Source organism: Lepisma saccharinum, chromosome 11 (assembly GCF_977018435.1).
Source record: "Lepisma saccharinum chromosome 11, izLepSacc3.1, whole genome shotgun sequence".
In the NCBI taxonomy this organism is placed as follows: domain Eukaryota; kingdom Metazoa; phylum Arthropoda; class Insecta; order Zygentoma; family Lepismatidae; genus Lepisma; species Lepisma saccharinum.
This window is the reverse complement of record NC_139239.1, coordinates 10,269,637-10,286,516: the sequence shown is the minus strand read 5'-3', so window position 1 is coordinate 10,286,516 and position 16,880 is coordinate 10,269,637. Positions and strand designations below refer to the sequence as shown.

Below are 16,880 nucleotides of genomic sequence, written 5' to 3'. Positions count from 1 at the left end.
GTGTTTACTCCGCATCCGCACCCATCCAGTGTGACGTCAACCACAGGCAGTTACGTGAAATTCGGCTCTTCAAGGCAGAAAGTATTACATTGTCTTTGATTCAAGGAGTATACAGTTATTGCAGATCCAAAACTTATGAACTGTTCGAAAACCAACTTACTCCGCTTCACGTATCAAAAGAGAACGAGTTCCGAACGGGTGTGTTCTTGAAGAAAGGAAATTTCCTCACCTCACACAAAGCTAAAGCAACATTTTTTTTCAGCAAGAAATTGTGAGGATGGCTGGTGCGCAGGTTTCGTCTTGAGTCGCTGGTTTTCTAAGGAAAAAATCTTACTCCTCTCCAAATTCCGGTCTTGAACAGGTTCACAAGAACAAGTCGCAAAATGAACGGACGGTCGTAACGAATCCAAGAACCTAGATCCGAGAATGAATAAACATAGAATCGAAATGCAAAGGAACCATAATTTTGTACGTAACAGACTAGAAGTCATAATGACAAGAAGAGCAAGTTTCTGAACTGAATCTGACTGGAATCACAAGAACCGTATTCGAAAGTGGAAATGAACCGTTCGTTCATTTTGTAACTGGTTCTCCTGCAACTCCAAAATGTGCGTAAATTCCAGAAAATATGCAAATTTCCCTGACTATTCCCTGACTTTTCCCTGACCAACCAAATTCCCTGACTTTTCCCTGTTTTCCAGGTTTTCCAGTCGCGTAGCAACCCTGAGTAACATACATTTCCTGAATTTAGTCTACTATTTTATTTCCTTTTTAATATCATTTTCGTTCATTGTGTATAAGGGTACAGAACAACATTTATTATTGGATGTCTGCAACACACATTCTAACAACCAGATACATTATTTGAAAAGCAACTGCGGTCATTTAAAAAAAAAAAAAACAATAATTTATACCTGCTCTACTGCATTCCGTTGCCTGCTATATCGTAACCATGCTTGTTTTTGCTTTAGCTGTTGTACTGTCTCAAGCAAATTCTTCTTCTCTGATATACCTTCCACTTCTTTTTGAATGCTAGAGTGAAACAGAAAAATGATGTCAACATCAAAGTATGAAAATAATTTGGGCTTCTCCAAAAATGTTTAAATTAGAAGCAACATTTATATTTTAAATGGTTTTTTATTATTATTTAGAGGCACATATTTTTGGTAAATAAGAAAGAAAAATGTCGATGTTATAGTGGTGAAAAATCGGATCAAAAGCAGTATGTAAAAATGAGATTCTGGTTTGAAAATTGTGAATATAATCCTAAATTTGATTTAAAAACTGCACTTATTACACAAAATAAATATATCTAGAGGCATGCATATTTAGTTATTGACGAAAAAACGAAATTTAAAAAAACACATTGTAGTGTTAATTATTCATGTTTTTGAAAGGTGCGAGATGCATTTTGTGACCATGTTTTGTCACGAAATAATGCGAAATGAACTGCAAAAAGCGAAATTAACTCTTAAACATGAAATTCAGGGTTTATTCACCGATGCGACACCTTCTGAGGTCTGAATTATCCTGAGAGTTATGCAATTCCCGGAAAATTGATTAATTCTGTTGTTAATATTGGAGAAGCGAAATTGGACTCCTTTACACAGAAATAAACTTAATACTCTGATAACTATATAAATGTGCTATTAGAAGTGAAATGTTAATTCTGTGGAATAAGTGTAGTTTTTAAATCAAATTTAGGATTATATTCACAATTTTAAAACCAAAATGTATTTTTATATACCACTTTTCATCCAATTTTTCACCGCTATAACAACAAAATTTTATTTCATTTACCGCTTTTGCACCCGAAATTGACTGTGTTTGTACCGAAATTTTGCTTTTTTATTTACCAAAAATATGTTCCTCTAAATATATCCCTTCTAATAGCACATTTATGTAGTTAACAGAGTATTAAGTTTATTCCTGTAAAAAGGGTCCATTTTTGCTTCTCAAATATTTACAGCAAAATTAATCAATTTTCTGTGAATTGCATTACTTGCAGGTTAATTCAAAGTTCAGAAAGTGTCTCGTCGGTATATAAACACTAAATTTCGTTTTTTAAGTCTTTTTCGCATTTTGCAGTTCATTTCGTGACAAAACAGGGTAGGAAAACGTCCCTCACACCTTTCAGAAACTTTAAAAATTAACATTAGAATGTATTATTTCATATTTCGTGTTTTCGTCAAAATCGAAATATGCATTCCTCTATTCATTATCTACAACCTCTCTTCTACTGTGCCATTAAGACTACAAATAAGCACGGATAAAAAACAAACTGTTCCGAACTGGTTGATGAGCACATTGAGTATGGTAAGGTAAAGTTCCCCGTGCATATAACACAGCACCATGAAGACACATTTAGGGGATGTAGGGCACATATTCCCGATCTCGGCCATTTTGGAGGTGACGTTATCAGCACCATGTTCTGGCCACCTTTACCCCATAGGTTCCCATTGATTTGAGGCTGGGTGAGCTCCAGAGCTACCTTAGAACACCCACCCCAGGTCTCCTGCATGGCAGTCAGACTCCCTACACTACAGTAGCTTCTAAATTGAGTACTCATGTCATAATTTCATTGACAAAGATACTTTCCTGTCTTTTTTTACCCCAGTTCATCTCTTCATTATTCATCACACTTCGAACCGATAATGAAAGATAAAAAACTAATGCTACATAAACAAATATCAGGAATTCTGTTGCCTTAGTGGCCAAGCATGCTGCACTCTCAATCTCTCCACTGACAGTCAGAGGTTTGGGTCCTGGCATAGACATGGACATTCCTGTTCCTTAATCAATTTCATCTAATTACTAATCATCCTCATAGTTGCAATTAGTTCAAAGTGACAAAAAAAAATGCTAAGTAAGAAAAATACAAAAAATACTAGTATGTAACATTAAATTACCTTTCATTTCTCTTTTGTTCTTCAGCCAATCTCTGATTTGAACTATTGACCTGATTTTCCAATTCAGTCAGTTTGTGCCGAAGTTCTTTCAGTTTCATAAAGTTGTCAAACATATCTGGAGAGCCTGAAATCAAAAAAATTGTACAATTCACATGAGAAACATGTTACGCAGTGAATACATTACAGAAGTAATTTTAGTGTAATGACAGGAGGTACTTTTACAGGCATGTTATTTTTTGAAGTATGTGACAGTCTCACTCTCCCCGTGACACTTTCGTTACAATCTTCGTTACAATCATGTGGTGTCTTCTACTGTAATTTGTGGATTTGTACTATCCCTCATGATTGACGTCGTGAAGAAGGCTAGATTATGTGTCAGCAGCTTCGCCAAGCGGCGGAAAAGTGCAGCCAGACATATCAGTGCATGTTCGACCTTCTCCCACAGTCACTCTCTTGGTCGAGTGCAATCCCCGTTGAGTTGAACTTCGTCGAAAACAGTCGCTTCAGGATTGAAGTGTAAATGTGAGGAAACGCCGGGATCTCGCCCCAGTGAGCAGTTCCAGGATTTGCATGGATTATCGGCGATTTGGAATTTCCCAGTGTGAATCCAACACACAATTTTGACTCCTGCAGCAGTTGTCCCCCGAGTTCAGTTTCTGACGACTGTCACTTGCCCTGCTGTGTATCCGAGAGGTTTCCAGTTTGCACGAAAAAACCGAGTTCCAGATCGACTATCGGCCCATGGTTCTAGGAGAAATCCTGCAAGAAAATGAGGCTGGTTGTGACCAGAAGGAGAAAGATTCATTGCCTGTGACGTTGTCCAGTTCCAGAGGTTTCCCAGAGAGAAAGGCCAAATCTAATGACGGGACAGATTCGAAGTAGAGGACCGTTCCAATAGCACAGGTATGTCGTCAAGTGGAGTGATTACTATCAGTGTCTGTGGAGAACTATAATACTTGTTGCAATCCATTTGAACTACTCATTGATCATGCTTGGGATTCAAATGAGAATAAAAAATGTGTATGGGAAATAAGAATGTAATGTTGAGTTCGGTACAATTTTTGATTAATTGGATCATTGCGCAGTTGATTAGCAGAACACTTAATGATTCAGGGGCAGTTTTCCTTGGGACCCGAAAAAATCTCAGTAGAAGGTGAATCATGTTGTTTTGGGCAGATTTATTGATTGGAGAGTCTTCAGTTACTAGTGTTGGACACCATATATGTTAGTCTCTTTGTGTTCAGATTGGGTTTAATGAAATTATTAGCAAAAGGGAGGGAGTATTTTGATGTTATGTGGGGGACACATTCAAAGATGGTGTTTGTAAATGCTAAATTCATTGCGTAAAATTCACCATCATTAAATGTTATTGTTAAGAATTTGAAGCACTTCCTGTCATTTCACTTTATTGGTTGTAATAAGACAATTGTTCCTGTTGATCAATGAGGCTCGGCACAGTACGATAGTACTTTGCTTCCGGTCTACACACAGTGAGCAGAGGTTCAGATTGTTCAGAAGTGGTTGGAGAGAGATATTGGGGAGCTCGCACGAATTGAGCGGTTTCTCTGTGTCGTTTACGTATACGTTGTTTCGATCCTTGCATCCGAGTACCCTCACGGGAGGTGAATCTTATATCCCACCTTGACTTCGTTTGCATGGTGGTCGGTCATTTGTCAGTGCATTTTGGGTACTCTCGGCCAATCACCCCAAAACTGGACAGCACTACTACCACCACAGCCAGTGTCTTCAAAGTAGGTACAAGTGCTACAAGTAAATTTAATGATTCTTCAATGCCTCTTTCCTACTTTGAGCAAATGAAATATCACATATAGACATGTGCTGTAATTCAGTTTTCCAAAGTGTGCACTGTAGAAGCCTGTGGAGGTGTGCTGAAAATAAGGCTTAACAGCAATGCAAATGGTAAACTACCCAGCACTACACGAAAGAAAACATAGGTCTTTCTCTGTAAAGAGCTCTAGATTGTTGTGTATGGCATAAAAAAACAACTTAATAAAACATTTCAGTGTCATCTGACATATAGCGTAGTCTGTCCGATAAGCGTAATAATAGTGAATAAGATAACATTGTGTATTATTATGATGATGAAAATAACAATAGCATTACAGTAAAAATTACATTTTCACCTTGCAGTAATGTCCATTACTTATAATTAATTCTCAAAATCTTTCATCTTCCCCTACCTTGTTGCCGACCTCCGTGTGTGGAGTGGTTAGCACAATGTACTACGATGTCAGAGCATCATAAAATCCTGACCTGGCATGGGTGTCCATTGCGAGTGTCCCTTTATTAATTGCATCATATCATCACTCATCCTCATTGTTGTATAGCCCAAAGTGGAAGAAAAGCTTCGCTGAATAACAAAAATCAAATCAAATCAAAATCTCCTTCCCTTTTGATCTGCCTATGGCTAAACCTAAACAGGAAGACATTTTTCACAATTGGAATGTTATTCTCTCTCCCTCCTTGATGTTTCTCGTGCACTAAAAATATAAATAAGCACGAACAGTCAAAAACAGGCAATTTTTTCTGTACTGAAAACCTACAAATGTGTCCAAAGGAACAAAATCTGCTTTTAGGCAAAATTTTCAATACGACTTTTGGCATACATCAAAGTACAAATAGTCATTAAAATAATATAATGTATGTAGCAAAAATTAGAAAAGATAGTAACATACCTACAGTTTTTTCTGTGCTCTCCAGCAGCTTTAATTGGTCCATTTTTGCAAAGTCCTGCACTCTATCTTGTGGAAGGAACTGGCATAAGTTATCTACCTGAATTGACAGCTCCTTTGTGAGGTCCTCAATCTGTAAGAAACGTCCAAGCAAAAACAAGTGAAATAAATATATTAAAATCCCAATAAATATAACAACTCTCCTTTGTTAACAAGTAACATAATGCATGCACCACTGTTCTCTCTCTCTCTGCGTGCGTGCACGTGCACACGCACACACACACACACACACACACAAGCCTATTGTTACTAGTTTATTATTTAAAATTCTAATTCAAAATACCCATCAGATAGTCAAGTTGAAAGAAAGAAAAAAAAGAAAAAATACGGAGGTAGAAAGATGGAAGTGTTTCATAGGGGTCAGCCATATTTATTACAGATAGGTATTACTGATAATGGATATTCTAATGATCCAATATAAAGCAATAAATGTTCCTTCAACAAAATGTACTATTCTTTGCAACTAGAGCTGAGTCACAAAATAGAAGTTCGAATTTATTCACCAATACCGGCCGATACTTTTGTATGTCATTTTGGTCTTTCGTGGTCCACAATAATGATGTACGACATTTATCCTAGAAATTATGCAAAATTCAAAGTTTCTTTTATTTTGTACTACCGGTAGTTTGGTGTCAGAAACTGGATTTTGTGATTGCATAACGTGTATGTTAATATTATGATGTAGCTCATATATGTGCAATGTTTACAAACTAATATTAATCAATCGTATTCACCATACGGCAATTACAGGAAAGGCATTACAAGTATGGAAATGACTTGATTATGGCATTTCTAGATATAGAAAAGGCATACGATAGCATGGACAGAACGAGATAAAGGAGTAGATGAAGAGATATTGTGTAGACTGCAGAGCACATACAACGTCAACCAGAGCTTTGTGAAGATGCCAGTGGGAAGAACGGAATGGTTCAGTATAAGTAATGGACTGAAACAGGGGAGTGCTCTTTCTCCACTACTCTTCATAATTACAATGGATGTAATTAACAAAGAGATGGGGAAGAAGATAGGAGAGGAAGAGATGAAAACCCTGTAGTTCGCTGATGACCTAGTAATATGGGGAAAAAAAGGTAAAAAAGGTAAAGTGTTCCCCTGTGCTTAGCACCACGCCATGAAGGCGTATAGGGGTGTGGGGGTAACGCCCCACACTTTCTTGATCCGGTCGTGAGTGGGGGTGATGTGATCAGCATCATGCCCCTGACCGCCTTTACCCCCCAGGGTTTCCCCCAGGTACCCATGTTATTCGACGCTGGGTAGGCACCGGGGCCGCTTCCACCGTTAGAAAAGTTCCCGGATTTGAACCGGCCGGGGATCGAACCCGGGACCTTTAGCATGGTAGTCAGACGCGTTACCGACTGAGCCACCGCGGCCAGTAATATGGGGAAACAGTGAAGAATTAGTACAGAGATAGCTTGATAGTTGGAATGAGGAAATCAGAGGAGCAGGAATGCAATTCAATGCAGAAAAGAGTGTGGTGCTAATAACTAAGAAACAGACCCAGGAATGTACCAAGAATAAAGAAGGACACTGAAGAGTTGAGAGTAGTGGAGAGTAGGATGCAAAATTTAGAGAAGTATAAGAATAGACAAGGTGGTAAACAGAAGAGGACAAATGGGAGCTGGACTCTATCAAAGCCTTCAAAGATTAATATGGAACAGAGATGAACCTATGAAATGCATGAAGGTTAATATATAATACATACCATACAACAATAATTATGTGTAGAGCGGAGACTTGGACAATGACAGAGAGGGACAAAAGAAAGATGCAAACTGTGGAGATGAAATTTTTAAGCAGTATATTGGGGAAGACTAGAAGGGATAGAATAAGGAATGGGGTGATTAAACAGTCAGCGGGCGGTGGTGAAGCTCCATGACAGAATAGATCAGGCACAGATGAAGAGGATGGATGCAGAAAGACTACCAGTAAGAGCTGATAATGCACAAGGAGTGGGAATAAGGCCAAAGGGGAGACCAAGATGAAGGTGCAAAGAGCAGATAGTGGAGAGTGCTAGGAGAAGAGGACAAGATCGAAACACCGTGGAAAGAGAGGAATGGTGGAAAAACCAGAAGAAAATGGAGAGGCTTGACTTCTATGTCAACCCAGCCAGAGACAGGAAACGTTGAAGGATGATGATCTTCAACAACTTGTAAATGCTACAATTTCCAAGCATTGGCATCAGTATAGTTATTTGTTTGAAGTGGTATCGGCACAGCTCTATCTCTAATGAATCTGTGGTGTTTGATTCACGATACTTTGTAATTGTAATAATATTTCTCATTTTTGATGTTAACCATTTTATTATTATAATTATAAAATATATACCAATATATATCAACCTATATTGGCTGATACCGATTAATCTGTCATATCCCTACCTAAATGTCACATGAAAAATGCATATTCTGGGCAAAGCTAAATATAATTTAATTTTTCTTATTAGTGAGATTGGGGAGAGACTGGTTGTGACCCCTGTGTATCAATTAACCTTAATAAAATTTTGGAAACAATGCCAATTTGTTCAAGATGTTTCTGAATGAGTTTCACTCGCTTATGGCTATGTATAAGTGAGATGTACTATGTTAAAAAAAAAATCACAATCTATTTAGGGTTAACCAACACCACCAGGAACTGACACTAATACTTGAATACTGTAACAATATGAATGTATTCAGAATATTTCTAAATTTACTTCAATATTATTATACCATTTCGATCTACAAGAGATTTTCTTCAAAATATCAATAGGTATTTCGGACTTTTGCATGATTCGCAGGATATTTAACATTTGTGAGTTTTGCCTGAAAATTAGCTGATCCTACAAGATTGACATGGTCGTGCCAGTTTCAACCATAGGATATTAATAGCCATAAGAATATATTTATCTCAATACAAATTGAGAATGAGCAACATGAGACTTTATATTGGTATACGCATGATACCTCCCAGGGCAGGGGAAAACATTAAGATTTGCAGTAAAAGAACAAAACTCAGGACTTACGTTTTAACATATTGATTCAGAAACTATTTATCTTGATTATGCAATTAAGAACAAAATTGTACATCATAAAGAAACGCACTAAAAGTCACAGTAACACCAGCACAAAAATTATCACATGCACTTCCATTAACTTCCAGCAACAAGATTCATATAAGGTGGGATGGTGTACTTCAACACTATGTTCATACGTCCGAGAAGGACATGTCATGTTAATCCACACACGTCAGTGATTAAATATTGCCATAACTCTTATTATACATATATATTTCTGAGTAGCTACATGCCTTACCTGTCGATAAGAACAAGATGCTTTATTCAAAGCCCAAATGGACTTGTTTTCCTTGGTTATGGTACGAGTCACAGTGTAGTCATTTCCACCAGGATTGTTCAGAACAATTTCTATTGTGGCCTTGTCACAACCACTCCTGATGTAGTCACTTATCTAGGGAAGAAAAATGAGAAAAAGCTATTCTTTTAGAATGCAGTAAGTGGATTAAGAAATTACAAATAAGTTTAGGAAAATTTTGAACCATTGAAATGTTCCCCATTGGGAAGTGAGGCATAGGAATCTTTGATTACAGTGATGGTGTTAACCACACCTCTATACCTACTGATTGCATCATTTTTACAAGTGCGGAGAATAAGCTATGTGATTAGAATAATAAAAACGAGTGTGGAAGTAAGGCTTGAAGTTTGGAGATACGAATTTGCATGTTTCGAAGTTTCCAAAATTGATATTCTGTGAAAAGCAGGTTGTGCAAGTAAGCATGGTTTCAAATTGCTGCTAATTTATTCTCTCATTTCAAATCACTCTGGTGATCAAACCTAACAACCTTCATTTACTCAAAATGCATAAATAGGAACAGTGTGAACATGCTATCAAACCCAACCTGTTTAAATGAAATTCAGCATTAAATTCTCTTTACAATGAGATATTCATATTTACCGAAACAAAACAACAATTTCTGTAAGCATTCAAAAAAGAAAAACGTGAGAATTTCAAAACATGTCCACAATTTCGGTCACCACTGTATAAGATGCAGTTAAGTAATCAGAAAATCTGTTCAGTATGTTCTTATAGACATGTACAGAATTTAATTCATGGTGAAAATGTGTGTGTAATTATTATTATTGAAATTACACAATTGGAACTTAGGCTCTACACTAGTTTTGTCTGTCCACACACAAGATTTAACACTGAATCCAAATTAGAAATTACCTGGCCAGTTTTTCCCATCATCTTAGGCTTGCCTCCAAGGCCTAAGCAGATAGCACTCACAATGGTCGATTTTCCAGCTCCATTTGGACCAACAATAATGTTCAAATTCGGCCCAGGGTTTATGGAGGCATAACTGTACGTCCTTTAAAAATCAAAGACAGAATAATCAAACAAAGCATGGCCTTGGTAATGTATGGTGATTAAAACAGCTATACTTGAAACATGGCACAAGGGCAGACAAAACTAAAAATAATTCAGGCACTAGCTTTAAATTTTTTAAAATTATTTATCCTACTTATATTTTGTAAATACAGTCTAAGAAAGCCATGAATCCAATTATGATAAAGCTACACATTTGGAAATGTCACCTTAAGATATCTTATTTATTAATACAAGATTGCATTAAAAGTAATTAATAATTACAACAGAGTGGCCTTCCTAAACAATATGCATGCATGCATGACTCTACTGGTAAGAACATGAATAACTACACAATACATTGAAACATATGGCTGGCTCTACCATATCACTGCAAATTTTAAATTTTGGCTAGCAACAGTGTAAAAATTTGTAATAACATTATTTAATTATAAACATAAGGAAAACACACAATAGTTAAAAAACACATACTGTACTCGTTATTTTGAAGAAAAAAAGTAATGGAAATTTCCACAAACCAACTCAAAATATATATATACACATAAAAAATACAACTGAATTTGAAAATTCAGGTACCAGGTGAAAATTTCCAGGTGCTGTGGTGACTGAATGCTCTGTATTTGTCTACACCTGATATTATCCCAAGTGTAAGAAAAATAATTAAAATTTATTATGAATATTTCATTTTGAACATAACCTTCAGTGAAACCTATACTTTAAAATAATGTTGCATTTCCTTGGACAAATGATATCCCAGCCATACTCAGGGCAGTTACAGGTACAAGATAACAGTTGGCCCACTCTGCCATTTGAGGCTAAAACAAAATCCATACAATATGTACCAAAGATTCTTTCAGGTAGATGGTGAATTCTACTTCCAGGGAACCAATTCACGAGTAATTTCTACGAAGACAAGTGCCAGGGGTACACACTTTCATATTTCAAGAACTGCAGGTGATTAAAATATCTTGTGCATCACTAGTTTATTAAAATGAATTTCATTACTCACACGAAGTCTTTGACTGTAACTTTCTTGATGGTTCCTTTATCCATATTTTTCTCTTATTGCGCCAGGTGCCACCAATTCTAAATATTAACATTTCTCAACATTTCTAACCTAAAAATGAAAGAAAATGTTTTTCATTAATTAGCATGCAAGCAAAGAACAATCATGATTGGTTTCCAACGTAAACTGTGCACACATTAACATAGAATCTGGAATATACATGTGTACATTCATAGACCCTCAGAAAATTTCCAAACAAATACATTGCCACCATGAGAGAGACGAAAGCTGTGGGGAAAAAAACAAGTTTTTCACTTACGAGGCAATCATACCCTTCATACATGACAAAATATATTTTATGAAAATAAAAAAAAATAATGTAATCTATTCCAGAAATATTCATAGTACTGAATATTCAAATAGACATAATTCTGCAAAAATATCTGCTTAGACTAAGGTGACCATAGTTTTAAAACAACAAAACGGGATGGCAAAATGTACATATTTTAATATAAAACTGTTTTCATAAATACTTATCTTTGAAAACAAAATAAATATATAAATACTGTGTAAATAATGTACTGCACTGTGCTCCAACCAAGCAGTTGTTTAGAATCAGAAATCATTCATTGTTGTAATAGTCATAGTAAGGAAAGTGTTGCGAAGTAATTCTATGCCAGTAAGTTACTATCACATAAAGGGGACAATTTGGCATCCCATTTTACACTTTTTTAAAATCGGGACACTCAAAAAACGACTGTCTCAGTTAATACTGGTCTGGTCACCTTAGCTTAGATACTCCTAAACACTGAATCTTTAAAAGACTTCAAAAGATTAACTCTTCTGATTATCACTTGATTTTTGGATTGATTTCGATACATATATCCATTGGTAGAACTTGAATTATAGATCTGCATATGCATATGTATGTTCGAAGCATAGCTACAACAATGCATTTGTTACATACCTCTTTACAAAGTTTGTGTGTGTCTGTGTAGTATGCTGAAAACTATACAATACCTTATTCTGTACTGTAAACTGGGGTGACTTTGGCACCTACAGTGCAAATTCTTTATTAATGGTTTCTGAAAAGAGCAAGTTGAATATCCACACTCTTTTGATGATACAAAATGTAGAGGTATAAATCCTTTTTAATCACCCCCTTTAGGACATCGATGAGTAGCTGTAGTCTATTATTGGTGGCCACAAATAGACAATCACAAAACCATTATATTTTATAACAGGAAAAAAAAACAACTTTAATGACCACCATAGTGTGTCCTTCAAAATGCCCAGGTAAGTCAATATCCTGTACTAATTTTCAAAGTCAATATATAGACCATATGAGAATGCCGATATGTTTTCTACTTCGGGTAACTTGCAGTAGTGTATTTGAAAGCAATTGTAACACTAAGTCTGTTTTTCATCAATAATATAGTCCTGCAATACTAATTAAAAATCCTCATTTATGATTCTCAGTTTACCTGGTTCTGAAATTCACTGTGCCACGGTTGATGTACTTGCAGGCAACTTTATCAACTTTTTAACATGGGAGTACCCATCAAACATTCAAGATACACATAGGAATAAGTGACCAGATGCCATTCACAAAGCATTTAAAAATAGAATGTAGAATTTTCAATATGATGGCTGGCAACCACTTGAGAACAAAGCTCCAGCCTGTAAGTACCTTTTTAGTATATTCAAAGGGTGAAGCAATTTGTACATTCGGCAAATTTTACTATCAATTTGTACATTCAACAAATTTTATTATCTTTACATTCATGTTAACAAAAGTTAAAAAAAAACTTCACAATATTTTCCCATACTTCCAGCACAAGAATTAATAGAAACATTGGGTAACAGTTTCGTATATTGGAGACACATTTCTTCATTTTTACAGAAGAAACTACTTACGGAAATGAGTTTCTCTAAGGTTTCCGACATTCGTCGAGGTATTCTCTTTCAACGTGGAATCTGTTTGACTGGGAAATCATGTATTTTTCGAGAGAAATATCTCACCGACGCACAAGAGCCATTGCTTTCGCTAAGTGAATCGGATGCTGCATACGTTTGATGACGTAACCCCCTGTCAGTGTTTCCAACCCCCTTTTTTTAAACTATGCTTGCCTAACCTAACCAAACCTAACCTTACTGGAAATGGTTCGTGGGGCTATCCGTCAGCTGTCCGTGTATAATGTACAATTTGCATATGTGATGAACACAATAGTAGGTATTTTTCGGTGAAGAAGGTTGGAAACACTGCATAACCACAACATTAGTCAAGCTGAGTCAGCCATATCCTGTGTTACGGAAGCGAAGAAAGGAATAACAAAACTTACTGTCTATGTGAAAAATTGTGTTTGATTTCGTGTAAAAAGCATAATGGCACCTTGAACTATGTTCCGCAATACATAATTGGTAAGTACAAACCATGCGAAACACAAAATATCCACTTTTAATGTGTCTCCGATCTATGAAACTGGTACTGAAAAATTGTGCAATTAAGGTTACTATACAATGTGTGTCAATGGTTTGGACAATTTTTAAAAATGATGGTAATTCAACAGTATAGTTCAATAAATGATAAAGTACTTCTTTTTTTTATACTATACTATTACACATGATAATAGTATATTATTATTAATTCCAAACAAGAATACGTACGAAAATACTGCACTTACGGTAGTGCCTTTGATTACAGAGAAAAAGAAACTTAGCAGCAACCAGAAAAACAGAGGTACTCGTAAATTTACCATTTACAGCCATAATAAAATAAATGTAGTTTCTGCAGGCATAAAATAGAATTAATATTTTCTCTAGAAACAGTTGCATCAATATTATATAGGCCTACAGTGAAAATCAACAGCCTTTAACATTTCAAACAACTTGTGTAAATGCAGATTATTAAATAGGTAACAGTTTGATATAGGCGAAACACATTTCTTCAATTTTACAGGAGAAAGTACTTACGGAACTGAATTTCTGTAGACTTTTGAAAGGTCGTGGAAGTGTTTTCTCCCTTCGTTCAATTTATTCGGCCGGTGAAACATGTATTTTTTGACTACCATGTCGGTCCAAGTTCAGTTTGTTTTATTGCAATTTCACCATGCTACGAATGCAATTTTTACATGGTTTAATTTCGATTTATGTCTGTTAACACATACTGCGGAGTTTTAGCAATCCCTTAATATTTTCTTCAATATATGCTTCGTGGTTAGGTTAGGCAGGTTAGGTTTGGTTCTCTTAGCATTAAAATAAAGTCCCTAAATGGATTCTACTAACGTTCCGATTTACTTCTACATTCAGTCGCACGCTTCTACGATATTTACTGTTGCTTGTCGACGGATAATATCTTGTCCATGAGAAGTTCGTAAGGTAATTTTCAAGTTGTTTTTTTCAACATAAATAACTTCTTTTGAGTCCAAGCAGCACTCATTACTTTAAGGAAGGTTCAAATTCCGTGTGACAATGATTTCCAAAATTCTACGATAATTAGTCTTTGTGCTAGGAGAAATCATAAAACAATCTGAACCGTTACCATAATGTCTCTGCGATGCACAAAAGCTCTTGCCTCCATTACCTTCGACTACGTGAACCAAATGTTCCATGCGTTCGATGACATAACCCGTGGTCAGTGTCTCCAACGACGCCATTGTTTTCCCAGAACATGACAATTTTAACTATGTTTGCCTAACCTAACAAACTAACCTAACCTTGCCGTGAAAGGTTTGTGGGGCTATTTATGAATGGTTTGTGGGGCTATCCGTAAATGGTGTGTGGGGCTATGCATGCATGGTCCGAGGGGTTTGGAACCCGGAAAAAAAAATAATCTGTAACACGAAAGTAGGAATTTTTTGGTTAAGATGGTTTGAAACACTGCATACCTACAGATGATAGACAACGCTAGTTAAGATTTGCCCGCCATATTGCGTGTAACAGAAGCGAAAAAGCAACGAACAATAAATACTCGTAATGTGAAAAATTACAATTATTTCAGTGAAAAAAGCAAAATCCCACCTTAAATAATGGGTAAAACTGTCAAAGCCGGGAATCGGCTGTAACTCGTTTATTCTGTAATTGTTGACATTCATACTTTGAATTTGAATTTAAAATTTTGGGTGTGTCAGCACTAAGGCTATTTTGCACCCGTCACATTATACGGGATCCAGCCCCTTATCGTTACACAGAACAACTCTAAAATCATAAAATATTAAAATCTTCAGACTTTCGTTAAAAGCTGAGGCTGTAAAGGAGCACTCAGCACAAATAAGGACAAAACACAGGACAACACAAACAAAATTATACTGGCCATGTGGCCAGTCACCAGAGTCTCGTTAGTCTGCAGTTCAGGGTGTACTATGTGGAAGTGTCGTACTTACTTATTCTGCATTGCAAAAGATTGTTAAACAGGGGATTTCACTTTTTTTAACGAAATTAGTATCTATTGTCGACATATTGAGTAATTATTGTTCGTTCTTTTCTTGCTTCCTGAACACGCAAAATGGCGGGCAAATCTTGATTAGCATTGTGTTTCAAACGGCAAAGCAGTGTTTCAACCTTCTTAACAGAAAAATTCCCGCATAGCCCCAAAACCCATTCGGGATAGTATGACCATCCACGAATAGCCCCCAAAACCATTCTGTATCGTATAACCATCCACGAATAGCCCCAAAAAACCATTCACGATAGCCCCATGCACCATCACGTTAAGGTTAGGTTAGGTTACTTTAGGTTGGGCAATATGGTGAAAAAACTGTGTGTTTGGAAACACTTACCGGGGATTACGTCACGAGATACTCGCAACATCCTGTTCAAGTACTTGGATGGAAATGCAAGCAACAGCTTTCGTGCATCGGGCGGACATTATTATTGAAAAATACATGAATTAGCGGCCAAATACATTGAAAAATGTGAGAAAACACTTCTATGACCTTCCGAAATTACACAGAAACTCAATTCGTAAGTACTTTCTCCTGTAAATTTGAAGAAATCCGATTCGGCTTGACAGTTTTACCAAATAATGTTTCGCAATGCATAACAGGTAAGTACGAATGTAAAAAAAAAACGAAATGGACTCGTGAAATGTGTTTTGGCTATATCAAACTGTTACCAATTATGAACCTAACCTTTTAAAAAGATACATTGTCGTCTTAAATTACTGCACACTTACCACGTCGTGTTTGCTTTGAAAGACTGACCAAATAACACCTGCTCCAGCACATACATGCTTCAATTTTTCTATAAACAAATATCACATGGGTTATACTACGTTTATTTTTTCTGTGGTTATGTGAATGTCATACCATTGACACTCATTCCGACAAAGAAAATTTCAAATTACTCATGTCTGTATTATAACTGTTCCGTACCTTATCAATAAAATATAGCTAACGGCATTTTTAGACTCATCACAACATGTTACCTGCATGACACAGAAGAAAAACCTTAACAATATTGAAAAACAAAAAGATCTTTACCGCCAAATTTTTGTTCGGAGAGAAGGGAAGGGAACAGATTTTCATGTTCGAGCATGTCAAGAAAAATCTTCAAATTTCCATTGGTATTCCCTCATCATAAACTTAGTTTGATCATCCTATATACAGCGCAGTGTTGGAACTGTTGAGTAAGGTTCGATCAATCCACTAGTGATGATAAAAAGAGTTTTAGGTAAATTATAAACGGCCTTCGATTACACATAATGGACAAACCACGATTAAAAATTTCCGACTATAATGTATACAGTTACAAACAATTCTAGGTAAACCAGAATATTTCAATTCATGAGAGACGGAGATAATTTTCTGATGAAAGT

At 36.1% G+C, this 16,880-nt stretch overlaps 1 protein-coding gene across 4 annotated transcripts in view; it reads right to left on the bottom strand.

Moving 5' to 3' along the window:
* SMC5 (structural maintenance of chromosomes 5) overlaps nt 1-16,636 on the bottom strand; it is a 73,327-nt gene extending 56,691 nt beyond the window's left edge. Inside the window, exons 1-7 of one of the 4 annotated variants that reach the window (XM_083130681.1) lie at nt 16,546-16,636; nt 11,069-11,176; nt 9,901-10,042; nt 8,971-9,123; nt 5,606-5,735; nt 2,910-3,033; nt 915-1,032 (exon numbers count right to left, since the gene is read on the bottom strand). In XM_083130681.1, coding sequence (XP_082986807.1) covers nt 915-1,032; nt 2,910-3,033; nt 5,606-5,735; nt 8,971-9,123; nt 9,901-10,042; nt 11,069-11,112 — 711 coding nt within the window. In that variant the 5' untranslated portion in view covers nt 11,113-11,176; nt 16,546-16,636. Of the gene's footprint in view, nt 1-914; nt 1,033-2,909; nt 3,034-5,605; nt 5,736-8,970; nt 9,124-9,900; nt 10,043-11,068; nt 11,177-16,238; nt 16,380-16,437 lie in introns of those variants that run through there. The other 3 variants (XM_083130682.1, XM_083130684.1, XM_083130683.1) reach the window with 3 other exon arrangements.
* Nucleotides 16,637-16,880: the final 244 nt, after the last annotated feature.